Source organism: Panthera leo, chromosome F3 (genome assembly GCF_018350215.1).
Source record: "Panthera leo isolate Ple1 chromosome F3, P.leo_Ple1_pat1.1, whole genome shotgun sequence".
In the NCBI taxonomy this organism is placed as follows: domain Eukaryota; kingdom Metazoa; phylum Chordata; class Mammalia; order Carnivora; family Felidae; genus Panthera; species Panthera leo.
This window is the reverse complement of record NC_056696.1, coordinates 57,378,011-57,404,341: the sequence shown is the minus strand read 5'-3', so window position 1 is coordinate 57,404,341 and position 26,331 is coordinate 57,378,011. Positions and strand designations below refer to the sequence as shown.

General features: G+C 40.1%; 1 protein-coding gene and 1 non-coding gene across 6 annotated transcripts in view; both read left to right on the top strand.

Moving 5' to 3' along the window:
• RAB3GAP2 (RAB3 GTPase activating non-catalytic protein subunit 2) overlaps window positions 1-26,331 on the top strand; it is a 101,025-nt gene that overhangs the window by 42,600 nt on the left and 32,094 nt on the right. For all 5 annotated transcript variants that reach the window (XR_006199112.1, XM_042926222.1, XM_042926221.1 and 2 more), the window contains exons 8-20: window positions 1,728-1,827; window positions 3,802-3,900; window positions 10,599-10,747; window positions 11,594-11,673; window positions 11,803-11,892; window positions 14,236-14,375; window positions 16,132-16,348; window positions 16,914-17,057; window positions 17,500-17,582; window positions 18,131-18,195; window positions 20,675-20,765; window positions 23,443-23,570; window positions 25,839-26,055. Coding sequence is in view for 4 of the 5 variants with exons in the window: in XM_042926222.1 (XP_042782156.1) it covers window positions 1,728-1,827; window positions 3,802-3,900; window positions 10,599-10,747; window positions 11,594-11,673; window positions 11,803-11,892; window positions 14,236-14,375; window positions 16,132-16,348; window positions 16,914-17,057; window positions 17,500-17,582; window positions 18,131-18,195; window positions 20,675-20,765; window positions 23,443-23,570; window positions 25,839-26,055 (1,603 nt within the window). In the remaining variant the exon portion in view is untranslated. The remainder of the gene's footprint in view (window positions 1-1,727; window positions 1,828-3,801; window positions 3,901-10,598; window positions 10,748-11,593; window positions 11,674-11,802; window positions 11,893-14,235; window positions 14,376-16,131; window positions 16,349-16,913; window positions 17,058-17,499; window positions 17,583-18,130; window positions 18,196-20,674; window positions 20,766-23,442; window positions 23,571-25,838; window positions 26,056-26,331) is intronic.
• On the top strand, window positions 5,756-5,887 carry LOC122212511. Its single transcript, XR_006199187.1, has one exon. It is a non-coding gene; the product is annotated as a small nucleolar RNA SNORA36 family (small nucleolar RNA).

The following is a 26,331-nucleotide window of genomic DNA, read 5'->3' as shown; positions in this document are numbered from 1 at the left end:
TTTCTGTAGCTTTTGGACCATTGGTATTTGTATTAGTATCTCCTTCAGCAGGTCTGTCTGGATCTGGAGATAACTGGCTTGCTCCTCCAAGGCAGTGACAAGGCTCTTTCCCCACTGTTGTGCTCAGTGGGCCGTACAGCCCAGCCTTGTGCATCTGTCATATGAGCACCCGTGCCAGCTCCCTCCCTCTGGCTCCTATCCCTCGTGGCCCATAAATCTCTTTTAAAAATGGAAACAGTCTACTGGTCCAGTAGGAAAGAGGGCAAGGCAGTTCTGAAAAGGAGAAATAAAATTTGTCGGAAAGCACATAACATTTTGAATCTAAATAATAATTTAATAACTGTAAGCAACTACATTTGGATAATTTTTCACCTTTTATATTGACAAAGATCAAGATTTACAAAACTGTTGGTTACAGAATGGAGAAACACACTCATGTATTGGTGGGAACGTAAATTGACAGGTACTTTCTTGAGGGCAGTTTAATAATATGAATGAATATTGAGAATACTATACGCTCCAACAGACCCAGTTGAAGGAATTTATACTAAAGTAATGTGAAAAGATCTACACAGAAGAATTTTTATTGCAGTGGTGTTTATAATGAAAATGTATTAATTCATTCATAAATATTTATTTACTGCCTATTTTATGCCCCGTCCAGTTCTAATCACTGAGAATCCTTGGTAAAGCAGACACACAGAGATCCTCCTTTCCTGGAGCTTATAGTCTGGGGATGGCGAAGGGAGACCAGCAATAAACAACTAGAGATACAAAGATGGTTCCAGTGTCTGACAGGTACTAGGAAGGAAGTAATCATGTTGATAAGGTGGTAAGGAGGCAGGAGAATGGAGGTACCTGCTTGACCTCTAGGGGCTCAGGAGCAGCCTCTGAGCAATTGCGTTTGAGCTGAGAACTGATTGATCAGAAGAATTAGGCAGGTGATGACCTGGGAGGTAAGGTCTAGGCCTGTTCAAAGCACTGAGATGGCAATGGCCTTTGTTCAGGGAGCAAGGGGAGAAAGAGGTGAGATGATAGGTGCGCCGTCCTCCAGGCCTGGTTAAGGAGGCAGGCTGTATCCCAGAGTGCAGAAGGAAGCTGTTGGAGGGCCTCAGTCAGGAGGGTGGTTTCTAGGTCTCCCAAACAAAATTTCTATCACTAAGAACTAGTTAACTAAATTTTGATACATATGCTACCTACTGCTTTAGCCACAATAAAAAATGATTTGCTCGCTTACTGGAGTGGAAAAATATCATTGACATATTGAGTAATAAAAAACATGTTATACTGTATATAGTATAACCTCACCCAAAGCGTATAAGGATGTGTATTGAGACATGTCTGGGATATCAGGTGAGTTTCTTTTTTTTCCTTCTTCTTCTTTTATATATTGTTGTATTTGCACAATGACTATATTTCAGTTTAATGCAATGTGTACATGTTTTGGTTAATCTCACCACCTACCCTGAATGCATTAGATATCATTTACAAAAGCTCTTGTTTGAGAAGAATTGTAGGTCCTTGGCCAAAAGGCATTCTGAATTTAATTTTCCATTTATTTTTACTTTTCTTCTGCTTGATGGTGTTTTGTGTGTTGGGTGGTTGACACTTAACTTAGTTATAGTATTTTCTATTTTTCATTAATCCTGACATTCAACTATAATACAAAAAGTAGACATGCTTATTTGGTAATGATGAGATGTATTATTTTCTTATTTCTTTAATAGAATGAAGAGTTGAGTATCTTATATCCAGCTGCCATTGTGACTATTGATGGATTTAGCCTTTTTCAGTCTCTTCGTGCTTGTCGAAATCAGGTAGCAAAAGGTAATTTTTGGCATGCCGTATCTGACTTCTAACTTCTCATTTAATTTAACCCATTTAGAGAATTAAGTATGTCCTCTAAATTAAAAAGGCCGCCTGTACTAGATTTACAACAAAGACCCTGTGACTGTAAAAATGGGAGTGCATTGTTGGGTAGATGGCTCAGTAAGATAAAGGCAAGGACTAGTAATCAACGCTATGTATTGGGGTGGGAAATTTCATTGCATCTAGCCGAGGAACCAAGTTCTCACTATTTCAGCAGCTGTTGGGCTGGTTACTAGAATCTTGTGATTCTGCATTGCTTCCATTCTCACCGAGGGTAAGGATACCACTGTGTGCAGGGGGGATTTTATTCCCCACCCCGCCCCACCCACCCGTGGGCAAGGCCCAACAGGGAGTCCACATTGGCTTCTCTTTGCTAACCCGGAAAGCTTCTGAATGGAGAAGTTAAATGCCTGAACGATGTGTATATGGGCAACTACATTATTTCCACACTTGGGGGTGAAAAGTGCACAAATAATCAAGAGTTCTTTCTCGTACTGCTCAGTTTACATTCTTGGGAAGAGGATGAAGAGCAGAGTTGTGTCCATCAAATTCAAGATGCCATTGTTTATAGATGCAGTAGTACCTGCAAAAATGCCGCCAGCGAGAAACATACCATCAATTTTAAGACCCCACTTTTAGAAAAGCCTTAAACTCAGTGAAAACAGCAGTGCTAGACTTCCTCCTTTTCTTCTGGGCTTGGGTAGTGGGGCTTATAATGGCCCTAAAACCAAGTTTGTCTTGTTTGCAGGTTGATGAATTGGTAAAATTAGGAGGTTTTGGTTATGTACGTCTTTAATGGTACCTGCTTTTCTATTCAGTCAGAACTTGTTGGAATTTTTATGGCTATTTTCATAATCTTTTAAATTATTTAAATTTAGGCATAATAAGCATCATTATCTTGGGGTCATTTAAAATAGTCATTAGTATATATACCTAAAGAGACTGGCAGTTTTCTGCAGGTAAGAATTCAGCCGGTGAAATAAACTAGAAATAGATGATTATTGGTATTGTCAGCCATTTAATTTTTATTATTGTTGAGTTCCTGTTTATCTTTTGTGTTTAAGACCATAAAGCCATTGGTCTCCTAGGAAGTAAGAAAGCCACTAAGTGCCCACCTAAAGTAAGCTGCTCTGAAAAGAATTCTGACAAATTGTTGTGTCTTTTTATTTCGGCATGTAGGAAAATTCTCTTTTCTTGGCCTTACTATCAAAATCTGAAGTGCTTAGAGGAATCTGTTTTTCCCTTATTAAAGTACTTCACTTCCCAGAATAAACAACCAGAATCCAGTTGTATTCTAATATGTAGCATGAAACTTTACTGATAAATAGGACCTTATGCCTAAACCTATGGCAAGAGGTGTTAACTATTGCTTTTCTGTTCATTACTCGCTCACTTGGTGGAAATACTGAGCAGATACAGGCATTTTATTCTTTCTGGTGATGCTATTGCTGGTTACATATCTTTCTATCAAGACTGGCCTAGGCTGTTGTCTTCGAGGCCTTGCTATATGTGTGCTCTTACGGGCATGTCATTGAGTTTTAATTTTTCACCAAGTTAAGGCACTAGTTGCCATTCTCAGGATTTTATCCACTATTTCTCAGCAGGGAGAGATTGTTTCTTTGTCTTCAACTGCAGTTTGAATTCGCCTTAAAGTTTAGTAATAGTCTAGAGTTTTTAACAGCCTTCTTCCAATTACGTGAATGTTCCAAAATCTCTTGTGACGGTCAACTTGCTCTTTTAATGTTTGCGTTTTACATATACTGTCTTGGCATGAATAAAGTTCACTTTAGCCTTGTTTATGTTGCCTTGCCTCATTATTATTACTGAAATTTTAAAGTAATCGAGTTATTATATTTTTAAAGGTTTTTTTTGTAAAACTTCGCTTCATCCATTATAGTTAAGTTTGGATTGTTTAATTTTTGTCTTTAACAGCTGCGGCATCAGGCAATGAGAACATACAGCCACCACCGTTAGCTTATAAAAAATGGGGTCTACAAGATATCGACACTATTATTGATCATGCTAGTATTGGTAAGCCTTACTCATTCAAATTCTTATGGAATTTACTTCTTTTGCTTTTTAATTGATGTATCTCATTTATTAGAAATGTCCATTTATTCTTAGGCGAAAGGAAATGCATTGTCTTTAGTGAGACATTTGGAAGTTACTCCAGACTTACGGATCATTGTAGGTTTATAAGTTTAAGAAGCGATAGCAGTTTTAATAATTACATCTTCAGCAGCAGTATTGTTCAGCTTTAGGTCTTTCCCTATTTGACTTCATTTTTTTTTTTTTTTTTTTTTGCAGACAAGTTTAATTCATATAATCACCATATAGCTCAGTCTTCTAAAAATGTAACCTTTAGACCAGCAGAGTATAGGTAAAAGCAGATTTCTCCTTGCGAGCATAATTGAAGACTCACTGTGTTAGGCACTGGGAACACAGACGAAAAAGACAGAGGTGAGAAGGCTTGGTCTCATCAGGGAAGCGTGAGGCTAGCTGGAAGAACCTTGTGGAAACAGCTGCAGTCCCCAAGTGCGCCAGCTGGGGCGGGAGGCGGAGGAGAACCCCTGGCGCTGAGGGAGGTAGGGAGCAGTGGCGGACTTCAGTCTGAAATTGGAAGAATGAGTGGGACTTGATCGGAAGCAGCAGCAGCACAGAGGCGGCATCCTAGCCAACGTGTGCTAGGCGTGAGGGGGGAAGTGCACCGCGTGCTGTAAAAATAATGGGCACAAGGAGAACTGGCAGGCAGACATGTAAATAGGAGTCAGATTTTGAAGAGCCTAGTGTGCTATGCGGAGGAATTTAGGTCTTCTCCCAGCAACACTGAGAGCCACTGGAGAATTCTGAGCGAAACAATGGTATTATCACTTAGCCTGTTAGAAGAATCGCTTTGGTAGTTTTTAGTGACTGTAATGTGGGGGTCAAGACTAGAAACTAGGTGCAGGAAGGATACTTCTTGGTAAGAAGTAATGAGTTTCTGAATTAAGGTAGTAGAAATGGAGTGGAGGAGAAAATACTATTTAAAAAATGTGTATTGTTTTCTGTTTACCAACATGTTATATGCTTGTTAAATTCAAATAGTATATAAGTATATAAAGAGGAAAAGAAAAAAATATCCCCTTAAACCCTATACCATCCAGAGATACTCACCATTGGCATTTTGGTAAACATCTGTACAGACTTGTGTGTGAAATGCATGTGTAATATGTATATGGTGATAGAAATAGGTTTTCATAAATAGGATTACATCATACCAACCATATTACAGCCCTTTTCTAATCAACATATTGTAAAGAGCCTTTCAATCAATTTTGCTAAATACACATTTAATCGGGGTCCTGATAGAAAACAGATGGCACCCCTGAAATAGGACAGCTGAAACGTGTTTTATTTACAGAGGAACATTTGGAAAGATGTGGTGCAGGAGAACCACCAGGGATGGTACAGCATCTTGGGGCCTCGTAGCAGCCCAGCTGTTCGCCACTGCTAGGCCACAGGGGGCGAGGGCCTGGACAGTTCCAGAACTTGGAGGTAGTGAGTAGAATCAGCATCTTAGGCGCAGGATGGCTTTTTTTTCACGTGTCTCAGGGAAGTAGGTGTCCTGACTTCACTTTCCTTTCTGTCTTTGATGTCCTGATGAGGCTTCCCGTTGTCTGAAGCCAGGCGGATGTCAGCCTAATCTACACACACTGTGCCCTGGGAGTGGGCGGGGAGAGAAGGCAGGAGTGTGAGTCTGCAGGGTCAGACAGAAGATCCCTGACACACGCATCCCGTGGCTTGTTGCTGCGTCCTTCTCATGAGGAGTACTCTGCAATGAAGCACTTTCTTGTAGACATTCAGTGTGTCTTTACTGTTTTGCTAATAACGTAAACATGCTGCAAAATTCCAAAGTGTTGAGTTCGGTTCAGGGTGTCTTCCCTGTTCTGTTAATTGAACTTTGGAACATTGAAACGGGCTAGGAAAAATGATTGGATAGAAAATATTATTCTATTCATTTATCTCCCAGCCTACAAAATGATGGGAAAATAAAAAAGGTACAACGGACTTTATTTTGCATGTATATCTTTATGTTGAAGTTCTGATGAATTCATCCAACAAATAAGTGAACACCTGGTATGTCCTAGGTGCTAATATTGGAGCTAGAAATAGAAGGCAGACGGAACCCCGTCCTGATGACGCTTACATTCTGTGATAGGGAGATACACGATGGACAGTTAAGCCAAATGAATAACTATGGTCATATCACAATGTTAGCCTGCATCATGAGGAAAATAAGCAGAGGGTTATGATGGAGAGTGAAAGGAAGAGGCCACTTCAGGTAGACTGGTGAAGATAAGGCTCTCCAGAGAAGTGACGTTCAGATGGGACATCGGGGGGGAAGAGCAGCCAGCTATGTGAAGGGGTGTAGGAAGAGCATTCCAGGCAGAGGAGGGTCCCTGTGAGTCGATTGTAAAGAGTAAGGGGAGGGGCGCCTGGGTGGCTCATTCTGTTAAGCGTCTGACTCTTGATTTTGACACAGGTCGTAATCTCGTGGTTGTGCGATCAAGCCCCATATGGACTCTGTTGGGCTCTGTGCCGGGCATGGAACCTGCTTAACGTTCTCATTCTTTCTCTCTTTGTATTAAAAAAAGGGGGGGGGGGGACAGGACAAGGTAGGGTTGGAGATGGAGACTGGGGACAGATCACATAGGGTAAGGAGGTTGGATTCTCTCTAAATACAGGGGATGTCACTGATGGTGTCTAGCTACGGGGCATTTAAAATTATCCTGACTGCTGCTTAGAGGCTTGTGAAATAAAAAGTAAAAGCAGGGAGACCAGTAAGGAGTTTGTTGCAATAAGGGAGAATGGCGGCCTTGCCTGGGGAGGAAGCCGTGGAGCTGGAGAGGGTGGACAGATTGAGATATTTTTGTAACTGGTAAGGGGTGGATTTGAGAAATGAGAGAAAGGAAGGACTCAGGGATATCTGATTTTTTTTAATTTGAGCAAGTTGAGTGGATGATCTGTTTACTGAAATGAGAAATATGGAGAAGGAAGAGGTTTGAGGTGGACAGATCAAGAGTTAGGTTTCTTACAGGTTAACTTCTGACACGATTACACATTCAAATGGAGGTGTCAAGTAGGCAGCTAGATATGCATCTGAAGTTTAGGGAAGAAGTCCAAGTTATTGACACAAATTTGAGAGGGGGTGGTTGACTGTGGGATGCTTCATAGAATTCAGGAAGGGAAAAGGTCCATCAGATTTGGCAACGTAGAGCTCTTCCTTGAGTCTGATGTGAGCACTTTAGGTGGAGCAGTGAGGAGGAAAGCCAGATTGGGGTAGGTCGAAGAAGAAACTTTTCCACCTCTATTTTCAGAAATTAGAAACATAAGAGCCAAGAAACTGGATCACAGCATCTCCATTTTTTATGTTCAGTCTTGACCTCTTCCTTAAAATTCATTTCTATAAAATTCATTTTCCACCAGGGTATCCAAACTTAACATATCCAAATCGGAATTTTTTATTTCCTCCCCCAAACTTGTTTCTCCTTTTTTCTTATCATCTCTTCTGTTGCTCACACCCGAAGATTCTGAGTCATCCTTGACCCCTCCTCTCAGGTTTTTCATCCAGCAACTACCCCCCCACCCCCCCCCCTTCCTGCACAGCAGACCCTTTCAGACCACCGCTCATCTCCATCATTGTGAGCACCGTGGTCTAAGCCACCATCATCTCTTGCCTGAACGATTGAGGAAAAAACCATTCTAACTGGTCTTTCTGCTTCCTTTCTTCCCTCTCTAAAATCTGTTTGCCAGTTAGCAGCTAATAGCCTTTTGAAATGTAAGTCATGTTTTTGTCACTCTTCTGTGCAAAATGTTATTTTTATAGTGGCTTCCTGTCTTATTCCTAATAAAATCCAAAGGCCTTATAGTGGCATACAAGGCCTGACATTGCCTGGTTTATGGTGTGTCTTTTGTCTTTTACCTTATCTTCTTTAATACCTCACCCCCCCCCCCCCCCCCGCCCCCACCCCGTGTGTTTGACCACATCTCCTAGCTGTTCCTCAGATACACCAGGAGGCCTCCTGCTTGAGAGCATTTGTGATTGTGGCTCCTTCTGCCTGGAAAATTCTACCCAGCTAGCCATGGCTCGCTCGCTCTCTCACCTCATTTAGGTCTCTGCCCAGATATTATTTTGTTAAAGAGGTCTTCTTTAGCCACTATAACAGACCTAGAAAATTATCCGAGTTTGACTTTATGGAAATTTATATTAAGAGTTAAATTAATATTTATATTTTAATAATAATATTTAAAATAATAGTGGGTTAACATTTAATCATAAATTATATTTCAAAATAGTATTATATTTACATAAATAGATTTTAATATGTATTTTAACTGTAAATTGTAATTTTTATAATATAAATTATATTAATATTTATACTAAGTTTCAAAGTGTGGCAAGGCCTCAGATAAGATGTTCAGGAAAGACACAAAAAATTCACATCTAAGGAAATACACTTATAGTAGGCAGCTTGTCTCAGCAGCAATATTCACCTCATTCCTAATAATGAAAGCAGTGTATATTTAATAAGAAATCGAAATATTTATATGTTGAAAGGATATGGGGAGAAGAAGGGCTGCCAATAAGCTGTATCTTCATTTACCTTAAATCAATGAAAAATAATGCTCAGATTGGTGACTCAACAGACCACGGGTCTCTCGATTTCACCACTTTGCCGCAGTACAGAGAGCAGGACAGCACACTAAGACCTCAGGGATGCAGTCAGCGGTTCGTAGGCTGTGGGAGAGGAGTGCCTATTGGAGTATAGGGAGAAGTTATTTAAAAAATTTTTTTAAATTTATCCTGGGGGAGAGAGAGCAGGTGCATTTAGTGTAGGGGCCGAGAGAGGGAGAGGGAATCTCAAGCAGGCTTCTCGCTGCCAGTGCAGAGCCCAGCATGGGGCTCCATCCCACGACATGGGGATCATGATCTGAGCTGAAATCAAGAGTTGGACACTTAACTGACTGAGCCACCCGTGCGCCCCGAGAGAGGTTATTTTAAAACTTAAATTTCAGGGGCACCTGGGTGGCTCAGTCAGTTAAGCGTCCGACTTCAGCTCAGGTCACCATCTCGCGGTCCGTGAGTTCGAGCCCCGCGTCGGGCTCTGGGCTGATGGCTCAGAGCCTGGAGCCTCCTTCCGATTCTGTGTCTCCCTCTCTCTCTCTGACCCTCCCCTGTTCATGCTCTGTCTCTCTCTGTCTCAAAAATAACTAAACGTTAAAAAAAAATTTTTTTTTAAAAACCAAAACTTAAATTTCAATTTATATGTCACACAGTCCACCCTTTGATTTCATTCTGGTAGTGTCAGGCCAAAGTTAGGCAGATTTTTATCACATAGTAAAAACATTTTGTATATTGAATCATGAATTTATTCATGAAGGTGGGACAGGTGTTCTCTTTCAGAATAGTCCAACTTTGACAATTATTTGATCACTTCAATCCCTCAGTCCAGCAAATGGCCTGCTCAGGCTCTCCCTAAAAGTATTTCCTTTCCCAGGACTCTTCTTCAGGAACATCGTGTTTTTTGACCATTTGCAGGTCAAGTTGAGGCAATACCTGTATGTGAAAATTAGGGTAACTCCTGTTCCAATCTACACTGTATTTGAGTTTAGAACTTTCCAGCTGAGTATCTTCACGGACCATGTGAATACCCAGGTACCGCATCTGTGCCTGAGTCCACATAGGTTGAATCTTAGCAGCACATCTTTACTTCCTGGATCTCTCAGCTTCCTCCACCACCTGCTGCTCCCATCTCTCTCTCCCTGCCCCCAGGTGAATTTACATGGCCTTGGTTTTTCCTTTGCTACTCCAGACAAGCATGTGGGTGTCAGCAGTCTGTCTGCTTTTACTCTTAGAGCCTTGGGGAAACAAAAAGTTAACTCTTCCTTCGAAAAGGTTGGGGATTTCTGGACTACAGAGTAAAGGTTTGAAAGTGTTTTGTTTTTTGCTGTGTTGGGAGGGGTAGGATACAGAGCACAGATGCTCTCATCTTTTTGGTGGCCGTGTAAATTAACACCACCTCTATGGAATGCAGTGTAACAGTATGTAATAAAATGTTTAAAAATGTGATCCCCTTTGAGAATTTCTGTCTGTAAGAATTTTCCGTACTGATAGACGTACATAGGTGTCCGAAGACATATCAGAGATCTTTATCACAGCGTTACTGGTAGCGGCAAAGATGGGAAACAACCTAAATATCCATCAGAGGTCAAATCAGTTACGGTATGGCCGTCGTGGAATGTTCTGGGTGACTGAGAAGAACGTGGCACGTCTCTTTGATGTTTTTATGAAATAAACGAGTAAGACACACATCCTTTTACTTGGTGTGCTGTCATCTGTTGTACAACATCTCCTGAAGGCGGCATAAGACACGGTTTCACATGTTGCCTCTAGGAACTGACTGATGCCTGGAGATCTGGGCAGACTGGATACCTTTTGTACTGTCTGAATTTGTATGTGTCAAAAAGTTAATATTGAAATTTTGTAGTATTTTACGGCTTAGAGAAATAGGTGACACTTTTAATATTTTATGACATTGGTTTTACAGTCATTTAAAAATGACTTTTATCTGTTATATAAAAGTAAGCAGTTTGCATCTTTGAATGGAATCGAAAATGTAATGGCCTGAAGTGACAGTGTCATTTCAGTGCATTTAGCTCACGTGTTGTTGCTCTTGTTTCGTCATTAGGTATTATGACTCTGTCCCCGTTTGATCAAATGAAGACTGCTTCCAATGTAGGTGGATTTAATGCAGCAATTAAAAACAGCCCACCTGCCATGTCTCAGTACATCACTGTCGGGTCCAATCCATTCACTGGCTTCTTCTATGCTTTAGAGGTAAGAGTTTTGTCACTGATCACGGGTAAGGCCTCTCTCGCTTTTTCACCTTGTCTGCAAATTGGATATTGTAAGTTAGCCTTAGAAAGATTAGGCAGTTTACGTTTCTAAGTTTTCAATTTAAGCTAAAATTAGTCCCCACTGACTTCCTTCTAGATTCTTTAGGTGAACTGAAAAGGTACTAAAGTCAGCGTAAAACCAACACATTTCTCCATTTCAGCTCCCCCAACTTCCTGAACGGTTGATTTGTCTTTAAACACTGGTGCACTAATCAGCGTCTCAGGGTTACTTCTAGCCCACCAGAGACTGCAGTAAATCAGGAATTGTAAAGTTACCCGCTGTGGCAGATAGAAGTGGTGAAAATTGGTTCCTAAAAATAGGGGAAAGTTAGGTGCTGGACTTGGTGGCTCTTATTTCTCGCTTATAAAACAGCCTTCTTAGAATTGTCCAAACTATCTTTTTACTTTAATAAAAATATACATTAAAAAAAAAAAAAAAAAAAAGAGGGACGGGAGCCAGTTGTGGGTAGACAGGAGATCCACAGTCTTGCTAGAATAATGCCATGTTAACGTCCTAGTTAAACTTTTTAAATTAAATTACAGTTTAAGGAGGCTAATCCTGAAGATAAAATGGACTGCTGGTGATTTTACTTTTAAACTGTAGAGTTAAAACTTTTGATTATATTCCTACTTCCTAAAATCATGTTTATTGCACTCTCTGAAAGATGCTATTTTTGATGGTCCAGGCTTTACAGCCTTTCAAACTCTTTAAAAGTAAGCCTTGTTTAGAAAGTATATTTTGGTTGTCAGCTATTCCCTGTTCTCTTTCAAATGTCTTGTTTTTCAGGGAAGCACGCAACCATTATTATCTCATGTTGCCCTGGCTGTTGCAAGTAAGCTCACTTCGGCTTTATTTAACGCTGCCAGGTAATTACGGAACGCTTGACTGCAAGATGATCTAATTTGTATCTCGCTTGGTTTTCACATCTGTTTTGATAATCTGCACATTAGAACGTTGGAAGCCCTGGTTTTATTCTAAATTCTCTTTCCGGTCAGTGGTTGGCTCGGTTGGAAAAGTAAGCACGAGGAAGAGGTGGTGCCGAAGCAGAAGCCGAAGGTGGAGCCCGCTGCCCCGTTAGCTGTAAGGCAAGTTGGCCGTGCTCGTCTCCCGTTGTGTGTTTGTGAAAATGTACCGTGAAATGTATGGCCTTTAAAAAATTTTTTTTTTTTTTATGTTTTATTTATTTTTGAGAGAGAAAGGGAGAGAGCATGAGCAGGGCAGGGGCAGAGGGAGAGGGAGACACAGAATCCGAAGCAGGCTCCAGGCTCCGAGCTGTCAGCACAGAGCCTGATGCGGAGCTCGAACTCACAAACCATGAGATCGTCGCCTGAGCCGAAGTCGGGTGTTTAACCGACTGAGCCGCCCAGGCGCCACGATGGTCTTTCTATGAGTTTGGTTGATTTGTTGATCTCGTGAGTTTGTGGAGCTTCTGAAAGTCATTAATGTGAGACTTTTTCTGTCGGAATATAAACTCCACGAGGAAGGTGATTGTCGTGTGTTTTGTCCACAGCTGTCTCCCTGTCATACAGTAGGCGCTCAGTGTGTGTTTGTGGAGTGTGCTTTCTTGCAAACACCTAGAACCTTAGCTTAAGTTTTAGGAAAATTAGTTCTGTGATAGCTGTTGAGTTTTTTGTTAGGTTTATTTATTTGAGAGAGAGAGAGAGCATGCCTGCATGGGGGAGGGACAGAGAGAGAGAGAGAGCAGCGCGTCTGTGCCGGCAGTGTGGAGCTTAACATGGGGCTCGATCCCACAAACTGTGAGATCATGACCTGAGTTGAAATCAAGAGTCAGATGCTCAACCACCTGAGCCACCCAGGCATCCCAGATAGCGGTTACAGTTTTTTAAAGAAAGTTTAGTTTGTCAATCAACTGTGTAAACTTAAAAAGTGCTTAGTAACTTCTTTAAAAAAAACAAAAACAAGGAGTCTGTGCATTCAGGCACTCTGAGGAATGCAGGCTTGTGCTTTTTTGTTGACTTCACTGGTGCTGTAGGATAGTGTATTTGTCAGATTGTGCAGGGAGAGGGCGTGATCTTTGCTTGATTTTGTTTTTAAATCGTTTGTGTTACCTAATATAAAATACTACCATGAAGGGAAACAGAATTCACCCCCCCTTGTAGATATTCTTTAACTAAAGAGATATAACGAACTGTTATTAAAATTTATTGAAGATTATCCTCTAAGGTCGTTTCATATTATTTTAAAATACTGTAACACCTCACATTTTCTAAATTCACTTAAGAATCAAGAAGTAAGCCAAGCTGCCCTCTGCCTGCACACAGATGTAACAGAATTTGGACACTTTGTCTCAGGGGCTTTTCTCAAAGTGAGTGCACTTGGTCCTTTTGTAGTACCTCTTTACTTTTATCTTGCAGTTCTAGTAAGATTGGTTATAGACCAAGAACAGTTTAAAGGTAATTATTTAGGGGCACCTGAGTGGCTTAGGTGGTTGAGCATCTGACTTCAGCTCAGATCATGACCTCACAGCTTGTGAGTTCGAACCCTGCATTGGGCTTTGGTGCTGACAGCTCAGAGCCTGGAGCCTGCTTCCGATTCTGTGTCTCCCTCTCTCTCTCTGCCCCTCACCTGTTTGTGCTCTGTTTCTCTCTCCTCAAAAATAAACATTAAAAAAATAATAATAATAAAAATATAGTTATTTAGAAGAGGGAGAGTTCTTCAGGCAGATATGTTGGTGCCAGTAGGTTATGATATCTAGCAGAAAGTAGAGGTTAGAAATACAAACTTAAGGGGCACCTGGATGGCTCAGTCGGTTAAGCGTCCAGCTCTTGATTTTAGCCCAGGTCATGATCTCACGGTTCGTGAGTTCAAGCCCCTCATGGGACTCTATGCTGACAGATTGAGACCTGCTTGGGATTCTCTCTCTCTCTCTCTCTCTCTCTCCCTCCCTCCCTCCCTCCCTCCCTCCCACCTCTCTCTCTCTCCCCCCCCCCCCCCCTCTCCCTCTCCCTGTCCCCCTCCCCCTTCCCTGCTTGAATGTTTGTATGCTCTCTCTCAAAATAAATATTAAAAAAAAATGAACTTAGGACAGATGAAATATGCTTGTATAGAAGCGTAGTATTCTAAAATTGGTCATGAGGGTACTGTTTCCTCTGATATAACACTTCATCAAGAAAAGATAGTTATACTTGATAATTCTCAAAAAATATAAGATTATGGATACTTAGGTGGAAAATCTATGAAATAAAACTTACCTGTTTTTATTTTATAATGGAAGAAACTTCTTATGCATTTTGTGTTGCAAAATGTCTGGTACGATTAGTTAATAAATTCACCATGAATCCGTGCAAAGTTTATATTTCTTTACCTAAAAGCAGATTTTGCCTATTTTATTTACACATTTCATTATTCTGTTAACTTTTTCTAGATTGGAATTTGATTTGAGCTTTTTATTTTCTTTTAAATATCAGATTTGGACTTCCAGATTCTAGACGCCATGGTGAAAGTATATGTCTGTCTCCATGTAACACGCTGGCAGCAGTAACGGATGATTTTGGCAGAGTTATTTTATTGGATGTAGCTAGAGGAATTGCAATACGCATGTGGAAAGGTACTTCCTTATAAAAATCTAGAAAAAAGTTAATTTGCTTTTTACCCCTATAGTTGAGCAGTATTCTCATCCTTCAGCTTCTAATTAACAACACTGCTTAATGCATTACGTGTATGCTTGCTTTCTTTTTTTTTTTTTTTAACAAGAACTCCCATCAGCCACACTTGATCCAGTCCAGTTGGTCTGTTAACTTTAAGTTTGATCAGTTTATACGCTTTTAATTTCTTCCTTATGTCCTTTTCAATTCTGTCCTTGTCAAATTCCTCAAGTCAGTTTCTTGCTCCTGTTATATTCATTCCACTTCACAAGGTCACGCTTAAGTCAAATGTTCTCTTCAAATCTAGAATGCTAAGTCTTTCAAACTAAAGACAGCAAAATAATTTTTGCTTATCTGACTTCCATATCCATATGCTGGGGTTAGTTTCTTGGTAAAATGTCAGTTAGGAGTTGTAGTTAGTTGCTAATAAACGACTCAAGTTCGGGATTGTAATGATATGCCCATGACAACCTCAGGAGCCCAGTCGCCTTTTATGTAGCTTCCCTACTCAAGGTTATTTCATGGTTCAAATGACTACTGGAGCTCCAGTCTTCTTGTCTGAGTTCCATGAAGGAAGAAAGGAAGAGGAAGAACTTCCAACTGAGCCAGTCTGCTTTGAAGATGATTCCCTGCCAAGCTCTTTCCACAGTGCATTAGTCAGGACTTAGTCACATAATCATACCTAACTATAAGGGAGACTTGAAAATATCTAGGCACATTGTCAGCCTGAGAAAGGTAAAATCTCTTTGACCAAGGAAGAAGGGGAGAATGCATTGTTTTGGAATCCTTGGAATAGTAATATGTCGGTAATATGGTAGGAAATCCCAGCTGTGATGCAGTGTGGTCTCTGCTTAGCAATGCGAGGAAAAATGGATTTGAGGAGATTAAAGTACTCTGGACAGATGGAGACCAGTATCACCTTCTTGCCAGAGAATTCCTGCAGTGTTTACCTGTTACATGTTTAAGTGTCTATAGAGGTAGGTTTCAGCGCCGCAGACACATCATTTCTTCTTAGTGTCTGTCTTCTGAAATAACATCAGGGGTGGTTCTCAGCAAGACTTTTCCAGAATATAGAAGACATAGGTGTCCCAGCGGGCCCACATCCACTACAGCGATGTTGTTGGAGGCATTGTGGCCTTCCCTTCTGCGGCTGGTGCTGTTCCCCCATATTTGGAAGAGAGGGGCCTGTGGCCGGTGGAAGGGGCCCCCCTGAGATGGAAGACTGTGTCGGCTGCCTCTTCTCAGAGGCAGGGGCTTCCTGCTGCCACCTGGCACCACATCCCCCCCGTCTGCATAGCACCACAGGATTTGAAAAGCACAAGATCAGGTTGATCTTTTTCTTACATTTTAATGGGACTTTTATTCAAATCCAAGCCTGGTAATTTAAAGGGAAAGAATTTTTTAAAGAGAAGGAGGGGAGAGAATGGGATCAGGGAAGGGACTCATGAAGCCTTAATGACAGCCGTTTTCTTTTTAAAGAAAAAAAGTGATCGGAAGCAAATTTAACAAAATTCTGGATTTAGTATGACTTGGTGATTGAGTCAGTATTTGTTACAATTATTATTATCTTTTCTGTTGAAGCCATTTCATAATAAAAAGGTAATGTGCTTTTATAGCTCTTCTTAAACCCCTGGCTAAAATATCCCAGAGTGCATCAGAAAGCTATGGTTGAACCTAGATTCATTAACTAATGAGCTGCCCTTTTCCTCTGTCTCAAAGGGTATCGAGATGCACAGATCGGTTGGATGCAAATCGTAGAGGACCTCCACGAAAGGGTACCAGAAAAGGCGGATTTTTCCCCCTTTGGAAATACTCAGGGTCCAAGTCGTGTAGCTCAGTTCCTTGTGATCTACGCACCCAGAAGGGGAATCTTGGAAGTGTGGGGCACACAGCAGGGGCCTAGGGTAGGAGCCTTCAACGTGGGAAAGCACTGCAGGTAAGCCGCAGACCCCGTCATTTTCCTGGTTACAAAAAGGAATGCTTTTGTTCAAGTAAAGCTTTTATTAAAGCTGCTTATTAGATTGCAAGTCGTTTGAGGATTGCAGTGTTCTCTATTATGGTTTTTCCCTGTGAGTGCCTGGTATATAATTAAGGATTAAGTATTTAATAACAACAACAAAAAATCTTAATGAAAAGGCCATGATATGCTACTGAATTTAATAAAGTGACCTGTGGTGTTGCCATTTGCCCCCATCCCTTACTTATGCTGTGGGGGCTCAAAAGGAGAGATTCCTTCAGATTCCCATGGTGATGATGTTAAGTGAGGTGAATGCTTTGTTTGCCATAGGCCTGTCGCTTAATTTTTCTAACACATTTTAACAAGGCGTCATTCTACCAGTCACCTCTGCTTTACTTGTGTTTTTGGTATCAGTTAGTGTTTATTTTACTTAGTGGTGCCCCCAAATCGAGACTAACGTAGGGGTCCCTAGCTATAATATAAGCACTTCTGGCATTTCTCCTTTCTCTAATATTCTTACCGTATTGGTATGTGATTTCCTCAGGCTTCTGTATCCTGGCTATAAAATAATGGGCTTAAATAATGTTACCAGTCAGAGCTGGCAGCCACAGACTTACCAGATCTGTCTTGTTGATCCAGTGTCTGGAAGTGTGAAAACAGTAAACGTTCCTTTCCATTTGGCACTGAGGTAAGATCTATCAGGTATCCCTCTGCTAGCTTTTCCATCCTGTGTTTTGCTCTTGGTTTTGTAGTTATTGTTTTGTTGTTGCTGTTTTTTTCTCATTAGACAGAGATCTTTATTTTTTTTAACGTTTATTTATTATTGAGAGACAGAAGCAGAGCGTGAGCAGGGGAGAGGTAGAGAGAGGGGGAGACACAGAATCCAAAGCAGGCTCCGGGCTCCGAGCTGTCAGCACAGAGCCCGACGTGGGGCTCGAACTCACGGACCGCGAAATCATGACCTGAGCTGGAGTCGGTCGCCCAACCAACTGAAGCACCCAGGCGCCCCTAGACAGAGATCTTTAAAGTTAAATAGGAAGAATATAAAGGAAAAGAGAGTTGGAGTGTGCCAGACTTAGAAGGAAGGCGATTTCATGTTCTGTAAGAATTTGTTGTGTTTATTGTTTTAGCGACAAGAAGTGTGAGCGAGCCAAGGACATGCACCTAGTGAAGAAACTGGCGACCCTGCTGAAAACAAAACCTCCCAATCTCGGTGGGTGTCCTTTAGTCAAAATAACAAAGCATGCTCTTTCATCATTTTCTAAATTAATAGCACATTATAAATGGAGCCATCGAAATAGTTCAGGGGCGCCTGGGTGGCTCTGTTGGGTAAGAGTCTGACTCTTGATTTCAGCTCCGGTCATGATCTCAGGGTCGTGGGATGGAGCCCTGGGTCGGCCTCTGCGCTGGTCGTGGAGCCTCCTTGAGTTTCTCTCTCCCTCTCCCTCTGCCCCTCCCCTACTGTTGTGTGCTCACTTGTGCTCTCTCTCTCTCAAAAAAAAGATTCATCTCTGAGCAGTTGCAATTCCTTAAAATAAGGTGAGCTGCAAGTAATCCTGCATATATTTTATTGGAATTGCTCTGTAAAGATGAAGCTTGCCACCTGGGAGATACTAACATTCATGTAAAGTAACAATGTGAGAGAAACCAGAAGTCCTTTAGACTGACTGATAGTTACAGATATATGCATTTTTCTTTCCACATAAAGTTTACCTTGTAATAATAGTGAAAAATTTAGCTTGGTTAATTTTCTCTTTGTAGATTTGGTTGAAACAGAAATAAAGGGACTACTTCTTGATATTAAGTATCCTGCAACGAAGAAACAAGTAAGTATGCATGTGAATTTTCCTGACGAGTGGCTGTAACCTATTTCTCTTAAGAAAGCCTTTGTTTTCCTCTTTCCCTCCAAACATGACAGGTTAACATCTTCCTTTTCATGTTTTTATTCATGCAACCTTTTTATATTCATATATGGAAGTTGTGTTGTCTCTCTTTCTCCTTCTTTTTCTTTTAAAAATTAAGCAATACTACCATACACACGTATGCATGTTTTAAACATAGACGCACATATCTATACATAGCATCTATTCAGGTTAAAGAATAATAATAAACACTTATGTATGACCAGCCCCCTGAGGAAATAGAATGTTACCAGGAACTCTGACGAGCCTCCTGTCCCTCCTCAGTCCCCTCCCCCTCCCTAATGTGACCAGTGTTCGGAATTTCGTTTCTCTACAGTTGATGGATGTACTGCATGTGCTCACATACTGTATGGATTCCACCCTGTGACTCTACTTTCTTCACTCGCCTCCTGTCAGTGGGCATTTAGGTTGTTGCCGGTGTTTTGTTTTTTTGCCATTACCGTGATACTGTGATTATCCTTGTACTAGGATACTGTATCTTTGTTTCCTGGTGCCCGGTGTGCAAGAGTTGTGCAAGAGTTTCTCCTGAGTTTTATACCTAAGAGGGGAATTGTAGGGCATGAGCTACGCTAGCTGTACGAGTTGATGAAAAATTGCTTCTCGAAGTCCTTGTGCTGCTAGTTCGCGTTCTCACGTGTGCTGTGTCAGAGGCCCTTGTCAGGCTTCTTGAGTTTTGCCAGGTTTGGGATTCTGCTGTGACGATTCACTGTGATTCCTGTCCTCGCACCCTCTTATCAAAACCCTCATAATGCTGCTTGAGTTTTGGCTGTCTGAGTTCTTACACGACGCTTCAATCCCCGTGGACATCTCTGAACTCCTAGTCTGCTTTTAATCAGAACCGGATAGCTAACGGCTCCTTGTTTTCTAATTACTTGATGTACATGGGTTATAGCTCACCAGTTTTTTTTTCCTTTTTACCTCGTTTAAGCCCTAGGGTCTTTACCAAAGATGTCTGTTTCATAATCCACAGCAACTAAAGTAATGCCGATGTGTGGGAGAATTTAGTGAATACTGATTTCTTATCCCCTCTTACTGTGGTAGTCATTTTGTTGAGACACTTCTTCTTGTTTTATTGTAAAACAGGCAAGTCCCTGTGACTTTTCATCCAGTTTCCATTCTGACAGGGCTAATTAGCTCTCATGTTCCTCAGGGCAGAGTCTTGGTTATGAAAGCTGACGTTCCTCTGACAAGGCGGGCACCCAGGAGAGGTAGTTCAGAGAATCTGTAGAAAGGGAGGGCTCTCACCCAAACAAGGCTTCTCATTTTGATACTGTCTTTTCTCTTACATCCTGGAACAACAAAACTGGGAACTTTAGCATATTACAGACTGTCATGTTGGCCTTTTTAAAAATTACTGCACTACTGAATTGTGCGTGAAACTATGACTTTTATTAAAAATGCTGGAAAAGCTGATAGTAAAAGTTGTGTATTGTTTTCAACACTAAGGGGGGAAAGGAAACCAGGTTAGGCTTGAGAAGACTGAACAAATAGGCAGCCAGCTGCCCCTCTGTGTAATAAATACCAGAACACAGGCGGTTACATTTCCTTGGGTGTTACCTTTCTCAAAAGTTGCTTTCTTTATATCCACCATGTAGTGAGGCGACTACATCATGGGCTTGACCAACCTCTTGAGCCACCCTCTGAGCCCATTTCTTTCCCACACACACACAGAGGGGGTTGTGGTACCATTTTTGTCTCATGCCATATTCTCAGCCTGCCTTTGAAACTATTTAATCTCATCGATAAAAAAGCCAATTTAACGTGGTAGTATGAAAGGATAAGTATGAGCTTCAGCCGCTGTGTCTACCCATTGGTGATTCTGATGGTTGCTTCTTTAGGCATAAAGGGAGATTTTGGAACTATGGTGAAGGCTCTAGAGCATCTACTGGGGGAGGGCAGGAGAGGTAGCTGGGGTGAGGTGGCGCCATATATATCTCCCATGGCCTGTAGGTTGACCTGGCCGTGCTCAAATGCAGTCATTAAGCAGTAATTAAGTTCTTGTCAGATTTTGTTATTGGCACATCAGCAACAGCCTCTGCTTTTCATTTATGCCCGTGGGGTATAGACTTACACTCTTCTTACTGGTGAATGGCTTTGTCTCGGTTTCTGTTTGTCTTGGCCGTTCTGTTAAACACCGGTTGCCTTCTAGTTGTCTCATTCTGAGTCCGGACTTTTTGTCATCCACCATATTGGGTATGCGATGAAATTCATTGATTATTACGTATGATGCAACCCTCATTCTCAGGTACGTATGCTAAAACATCTTACCAATGGAGCTTCCCTTGGGAATTTGGGGCAACGAAGGTGTAGGCATAAATACAAAACTTAAAAAACAAAATAATTACCTTTTAATTGTTGCAATTGCTCAATATCTTTCTTCTAGGCTTTGGAAAGCATTTTGGCAAGTGAACGTTTACCATTTTCCTGCCTTAGAAACATCACTCAGACTTTAATGGACACTTTAAAAAATCAAGGTAATAGGGTTTGTACTGATTGGAGGTTCTGGTCTCGCTTCAGATTTTACAATTCTGATTATAGAAAGCTGTTCCTGTTAAAGATACCATGATGTTACTTCAGCGTGGAAATAATACATATAAGACATGGTATTTGGAGACTTTTACTCCCTATTTAGTATATGCGCTGATCTTCCTCTGAGCTTTCTCTGAATATAAAAATATTTCTCTTTCAAATCTCTCTACTGGGGGAAGGACACCAGCATAGGATGGCGAGAAGTGATTATTCTGACACAGCTATACACATGTGAAAGCCATTGGCACGGGGAGGAGATGAGCTGGTGGTGTGCAAAAAACAGCCAGGTTCTCTTGCTGGCATTTTCTTCTGTTTACCTTTATGGAGGAGAACGGTTTCTGCAGATGAAGAGTTCTTTAATTTTGTTTTGACAGGAAAAATGATAAAAAAATGTATGCTTTGAATTAATATTCTTTTAGTGTATAGAATCCACATTTTCTCATCCATTTCCCTCAGGAACAACTGAGGACTTCCCAAATCAGACTATGAGTAGTAAATTATTAGTTCTGTTTTTGTTTGTTTGGTTTTGTTTTTTGCTGTTCAGAATTTGTCTGAAAAATAATTACATCTCTATCTGTAGGATTTTAACTCTGTACTCCAGCTAACTAGGCCAGCAAAATTCAATTTATTCAGAATCCCTAACATCAATTAAATTGTAGTGTGCAATTTGCAGACTTCATCTAGTTGTGACTTTCTGCTTGTCATGTTAATTATATAAAGCCAGCTTTATATTTATATTTAAGCCAACGTAAAGTGGTTTAATTAGCAAATCATAGTATCCTCTTTCAACACTTTCAGCATCCTAATTTTGAGATTTGCTTTCTCCACACGTATTTAAAGCTGCCTTTTGGAAGATAGTGAACTTCTTTAGTGCATACAACTTGTTGGAAATGTCTGTTAAAAAGCGTAGTTTGCTTCTGAAGCTCCCCTGTCCCTCAAGGCTTTATCAAAATCTTAAAATTTATTAAATCAGAATTTATCTTGCACTGAGGTGAGAATAAACCAAACACCACTGTTGGAGCTCTATAAAATCATCACTGGTTTCAAGTTCTACCCAGAACTGGGATTCCTAAAAATTTTACCTATTTAATATGTTAATAAGTTTTATTGTGGCTATAACAACTCTTGGAGGTAAAGTGTCTGTCTTTTGAAATAATGGTTGTTTTATATTAGGTTATATCTAAATTACCACGCAGGAGGGGCGCCTGGGTGGCTTAGTCGGTTAAGCATCTGACTTCGGCTCCGGTCATGATCTCACGGTTTGTGAGTTCGAGCCCCGCGTCGGGCTCTGTGCTGACTGCTCAGAGCCTGGAGCCTGTTTCAGATTCTGTGTCTCCCTCTCTCTCTTCCCCTCCCCCACTTGCAGTCTGTCTGTCTGTCTGTCTCTCTCTGTGTCTCTCAAAAATAAATAAAAGGTTAAAAAATTTTTGTAAGTTGCCACGCAGGCATGTTTTATACAGAGAGGAGTATTTCTCTGGTATTAAACTTTCTTCAAAAAGCCTGATGGACGGATGGGGAATGTCACTGTGGTCTCTGCCTCCCTTGAGGGTGGGCCTGTCACAGTCACAGTTGGCAGCAGGCACCATGGTAACGGGAGCCAGGCAGCTTCCTGCCGGCCGTCCTCTGTGTGTGGGCACAGGAGGCAGCGTGTGAGCTCCGGGCTGACGGAGGATACCTTCAAGGCTGCTTTCGGTTTAGTGTTGTAAAAATTGAGTATTAGACTCAGATAGCTCTTTCTGTTTTTTCCCCACCTCCCCCCACTACTAGTCTGCCTTATTTCATTTAAGAATTTGGACATTTTTCCATGATGGAAAATATATACTTGTAGCTTATTAAGTACCTCAATATTTAATAGAATAAAACATCAGGCTGGGAATGCCAGCTGGTGCAGCCACTCTGGAAAACAGTATGGAGGTTCCTCAAAAAGCTAAAAGTCGAACGACCCTACGGCCCAGCAATTGCACTACTAGGCACTTATCCACAGGATACAGGGGTGCTGTTTCGAAGGGACACATGCACCCCCGTGTTTATAGCAGCACTATCAACAATAGCCAAAGTATGGAAAGAGCCCAAATGTCCATCAATGGATGAATGGATAAAGAAAATGTGGTGTATATATACAATTGGGGTATTACTCAGCAATCAAAAAGAATAAAATCTTGCCATTTGCAACTATGTGGATGGAACTGGAGGGTATTATGCTAAGTGAAATTAGTCAGAGAAAGACAAAAATCATATGACTTCACTCATGAGACAAAACTTCACTTTAAGAGACAAAACAGATGAACATAAGGGAAGGGAAACAAAAATAATATAAAAACGGGGAGGGGGTCAAAACAGAAGAGACTCATAAATATGGAGAACAAACTGAGGGTTACTGGAGGGGTTGTGGGAGGGGGGATGGGCTAAGTGGGGAAGGGGCACTAAGGAATCTACTCCTGAAATCGTTGCACTATATGATAACCAATTTGGATATAAATTTTTAAAAATAAAACAATTAAATTAAAAAAATAATAAAACATCAGGGAAGTATATAAGACTATGAATGTTAATGAGAGAAAAATCTTTTGTGAGTCGGCTAACTAGATCTCTTTAATGTATTTTTCCCCTCCACCTTTTTAGAACTGGAGTCTGTGGATGAAGGATTGCTACAGTTTTGTGCCAATAAACTGAAACTACTCCATCTTTATGAGTCTGTCAGTCAGTTAAATTCCCTTGATTTTCATTCAGACACACCATTCTCAGATAATGTAAGTAATTCTCCTCATCATACAAAATAATCTCTTGGATTATTTTTAATGTTTTAATTGATAGTAAAGTAGAAAATTAAGAATTTTTAGGAAGTATAAAGGTGTATTTCTTTACCAGACCCCCTGCTGGCTCTCTGTGCCTTAATGTTAAATTTATATTATTTGTGCTAAGATATTACATTTTATTATTAATCTATTTTTACTACCGTAGAAGTATTGTTTTTTTCTCATTTTTTTAAGGTTACTTCGTACCACATAAGTTTGACAAGATTTGCCAATTATAATAAATTTGGTTTACTAAAGTAGGAAAATTTTAATTTCTTTTAAAGAAAATAAAAAAAAAAAGATTCTGCCAAACAGAAGAGTTTGGTTTTTGTGTGGTGGTTTTGTGAACACATTCCTACAGGTTGCTCTGTTGTATACTACATAATGCTTTAAAAAATTCTGTCTTACATCATAGTGTTTCATTATAGTAACTGTTCTATGTTTTTATTCTGTAAAACATTAAAAAATGGCAGCGCCTTGTAATCTTCATTACGGTGCAGTATTACTCATTTCTGGGGCATGTATACAAATTGTTACTTTCCATACAGAGAAATCAATAGGGAAGGAAGTAAATAATAAATAAATAAATTTCTTAATAGGGAACAGAGGGAAATATTGTCCTGTCTTTCCCGCAGATTCGTGTGTGACTGGGCACAGGTCGCTTGCCCTGAAAGCCTCTTGTCTTCCACTTCTCTCTCTAAAGGAAAATTATCTAAGCGATTTTAGTTATTTGTCAAGTCACTGATCATGCTTTTAGAAAATTACCAGGTGTATCTGAAACTTAATTGAGGTTTAAAGTGGAAGCCTTTTATTTTAAATATACGTATGTGAATAAAAAATTTTTAAACAGAAAAACAAGAAGATTTTTCTCTATTGGAAACCACTTACATATTCTTAACATCTTTTTAATCTTTGGGATTATAGATGGATTTCATAAAAGCATTTTAACAGTCTTCATCATTTTCTGTGATTGCCATTATAAACGACAAAGCCATTTTTGGGGATCTTTTTTCTTTCTACTTCAGCAATAGTATAAAATCTTTCAAACAACAAAAAGGTCAGGTTGATTTAATTATGTCTGTAGGATTGCCTAGACGTTTCATAGATTCTTAAGTGCTTGATTTTTTTGTAAGATCCAAACTCTCCTACTTTGCCAGAGAAAGTTAAGTATATGTCATTAATAATCCCTTATAGAATTCATTTCCACTTAATAGCCCCAGTATAGTCTGTAAATAGAAAAGATTCAGAAAATTTAAGAAATCAGTTTCTTAACTGATTGTTCTTTTTTTAAGTTTTAAAGCACTTTTTAAGAATTATAAAAATTATATTTTGCTGTGGACTTTTAGATCCTTCAAAAATATACATTTTCTAGGCTGAATGGCCAATATTGTACATGTAAAACTAAAATTCAAATTTGAAATCATTTTTGTTGTCTGTGGGACATCGTTCATATAAGCTCATATCAATTCAGTATAGAATTGAACTGCTGGTGTGTGTTCAGTGCACTTTGCAATTTACTGCTTGTTTTTAAAAACAACAGCCTTAATAAATAGAAAGCTGCATTCTTAAACAAGCGCAGTTTTATCAGGTAGCATGGGGGGAAGAAAGTTGTGCTTGCTGTGGCAAAATGGTCTCTTACGTATGTGTGTGTTTGTGTATGCTTATTCCTAATTTAGAAAAATAATAGTATCAGGAGATGTTTTTGCACATATGGGATATAAAAATAGTTTGAAAGGCTGGCAGGATGTTATCTGTGACTTTTCAATCCCTGTGTCCCTAAGAGTTACATAGAGGATATACATGTAAATACAGTGATGATTGGTTTCCGGTATTTTATTTTATTGTGTTTTTGCTGCTTAATAAATATTGTTTCAAACAGACCTTTAGTTTTCTTAGAATCACAAGGGTTGTAGTTGATACTCTGGTAATTTTTTTCTGATTATACATTAATACGATTAGGTGTAATCCGAACGTTTTAGAAGAGAATATTCTCAAGACATTATATAAAAATGGTACTTTTAGTTATATGTAGTATTTCAAGATTAATTTATTTAAATAACACCCCACTCATGATTTGAGAGTAAAGTTTTAAGCGGAGTACGTTATAGCCGTCTTTTGCTTATAGCCTTGAATTTCACCTCAGATAATGGGGTCGACTCCTTTGGCAGAGTCAGAGAAAGAGTCATGGTCTAGTCAAGACTTTTTTTTTTCCTATTTTTTAAGGACTTGGCTGTGTTACTGAGGCTTGATGAAAAAGAACTGCATAAGCTCCAGGCATTACTAGAGAAGTACAAACAGGAAAAGTCCAGAACTACTACCGTCCGATTCTCTGATGATAAGGATGGTGTGTTGCCTGTAAAAACATTCCTGGAATATTTAGAATATGAGAAAGATGCGATCAACATAAAAAAGATGAGTGAAGAGGAGTATGTGGCTTTAGGTAGGTGGCATGATAAACTGCTCTTTGAAACCTGCCTCTTCTGGATGAAAGCCTGGGAGGAGTTCACAGCATCTCAGAGATTCAGTTTGTTTCAAAAGTAAATTAATGAGAAAATTTAATGTATGTTTTTCAGTTAACATAAGATGCTCTGGATATGTAGGCACTATGTCATAAAAGTTTTATTGATTATTACTTATACTAAGAGACAGTGCTCGACATGGAATGATTTGCCTTCTGCTGTAAAGTCAACAAACCGAACCATTCATTTCTCTTCTC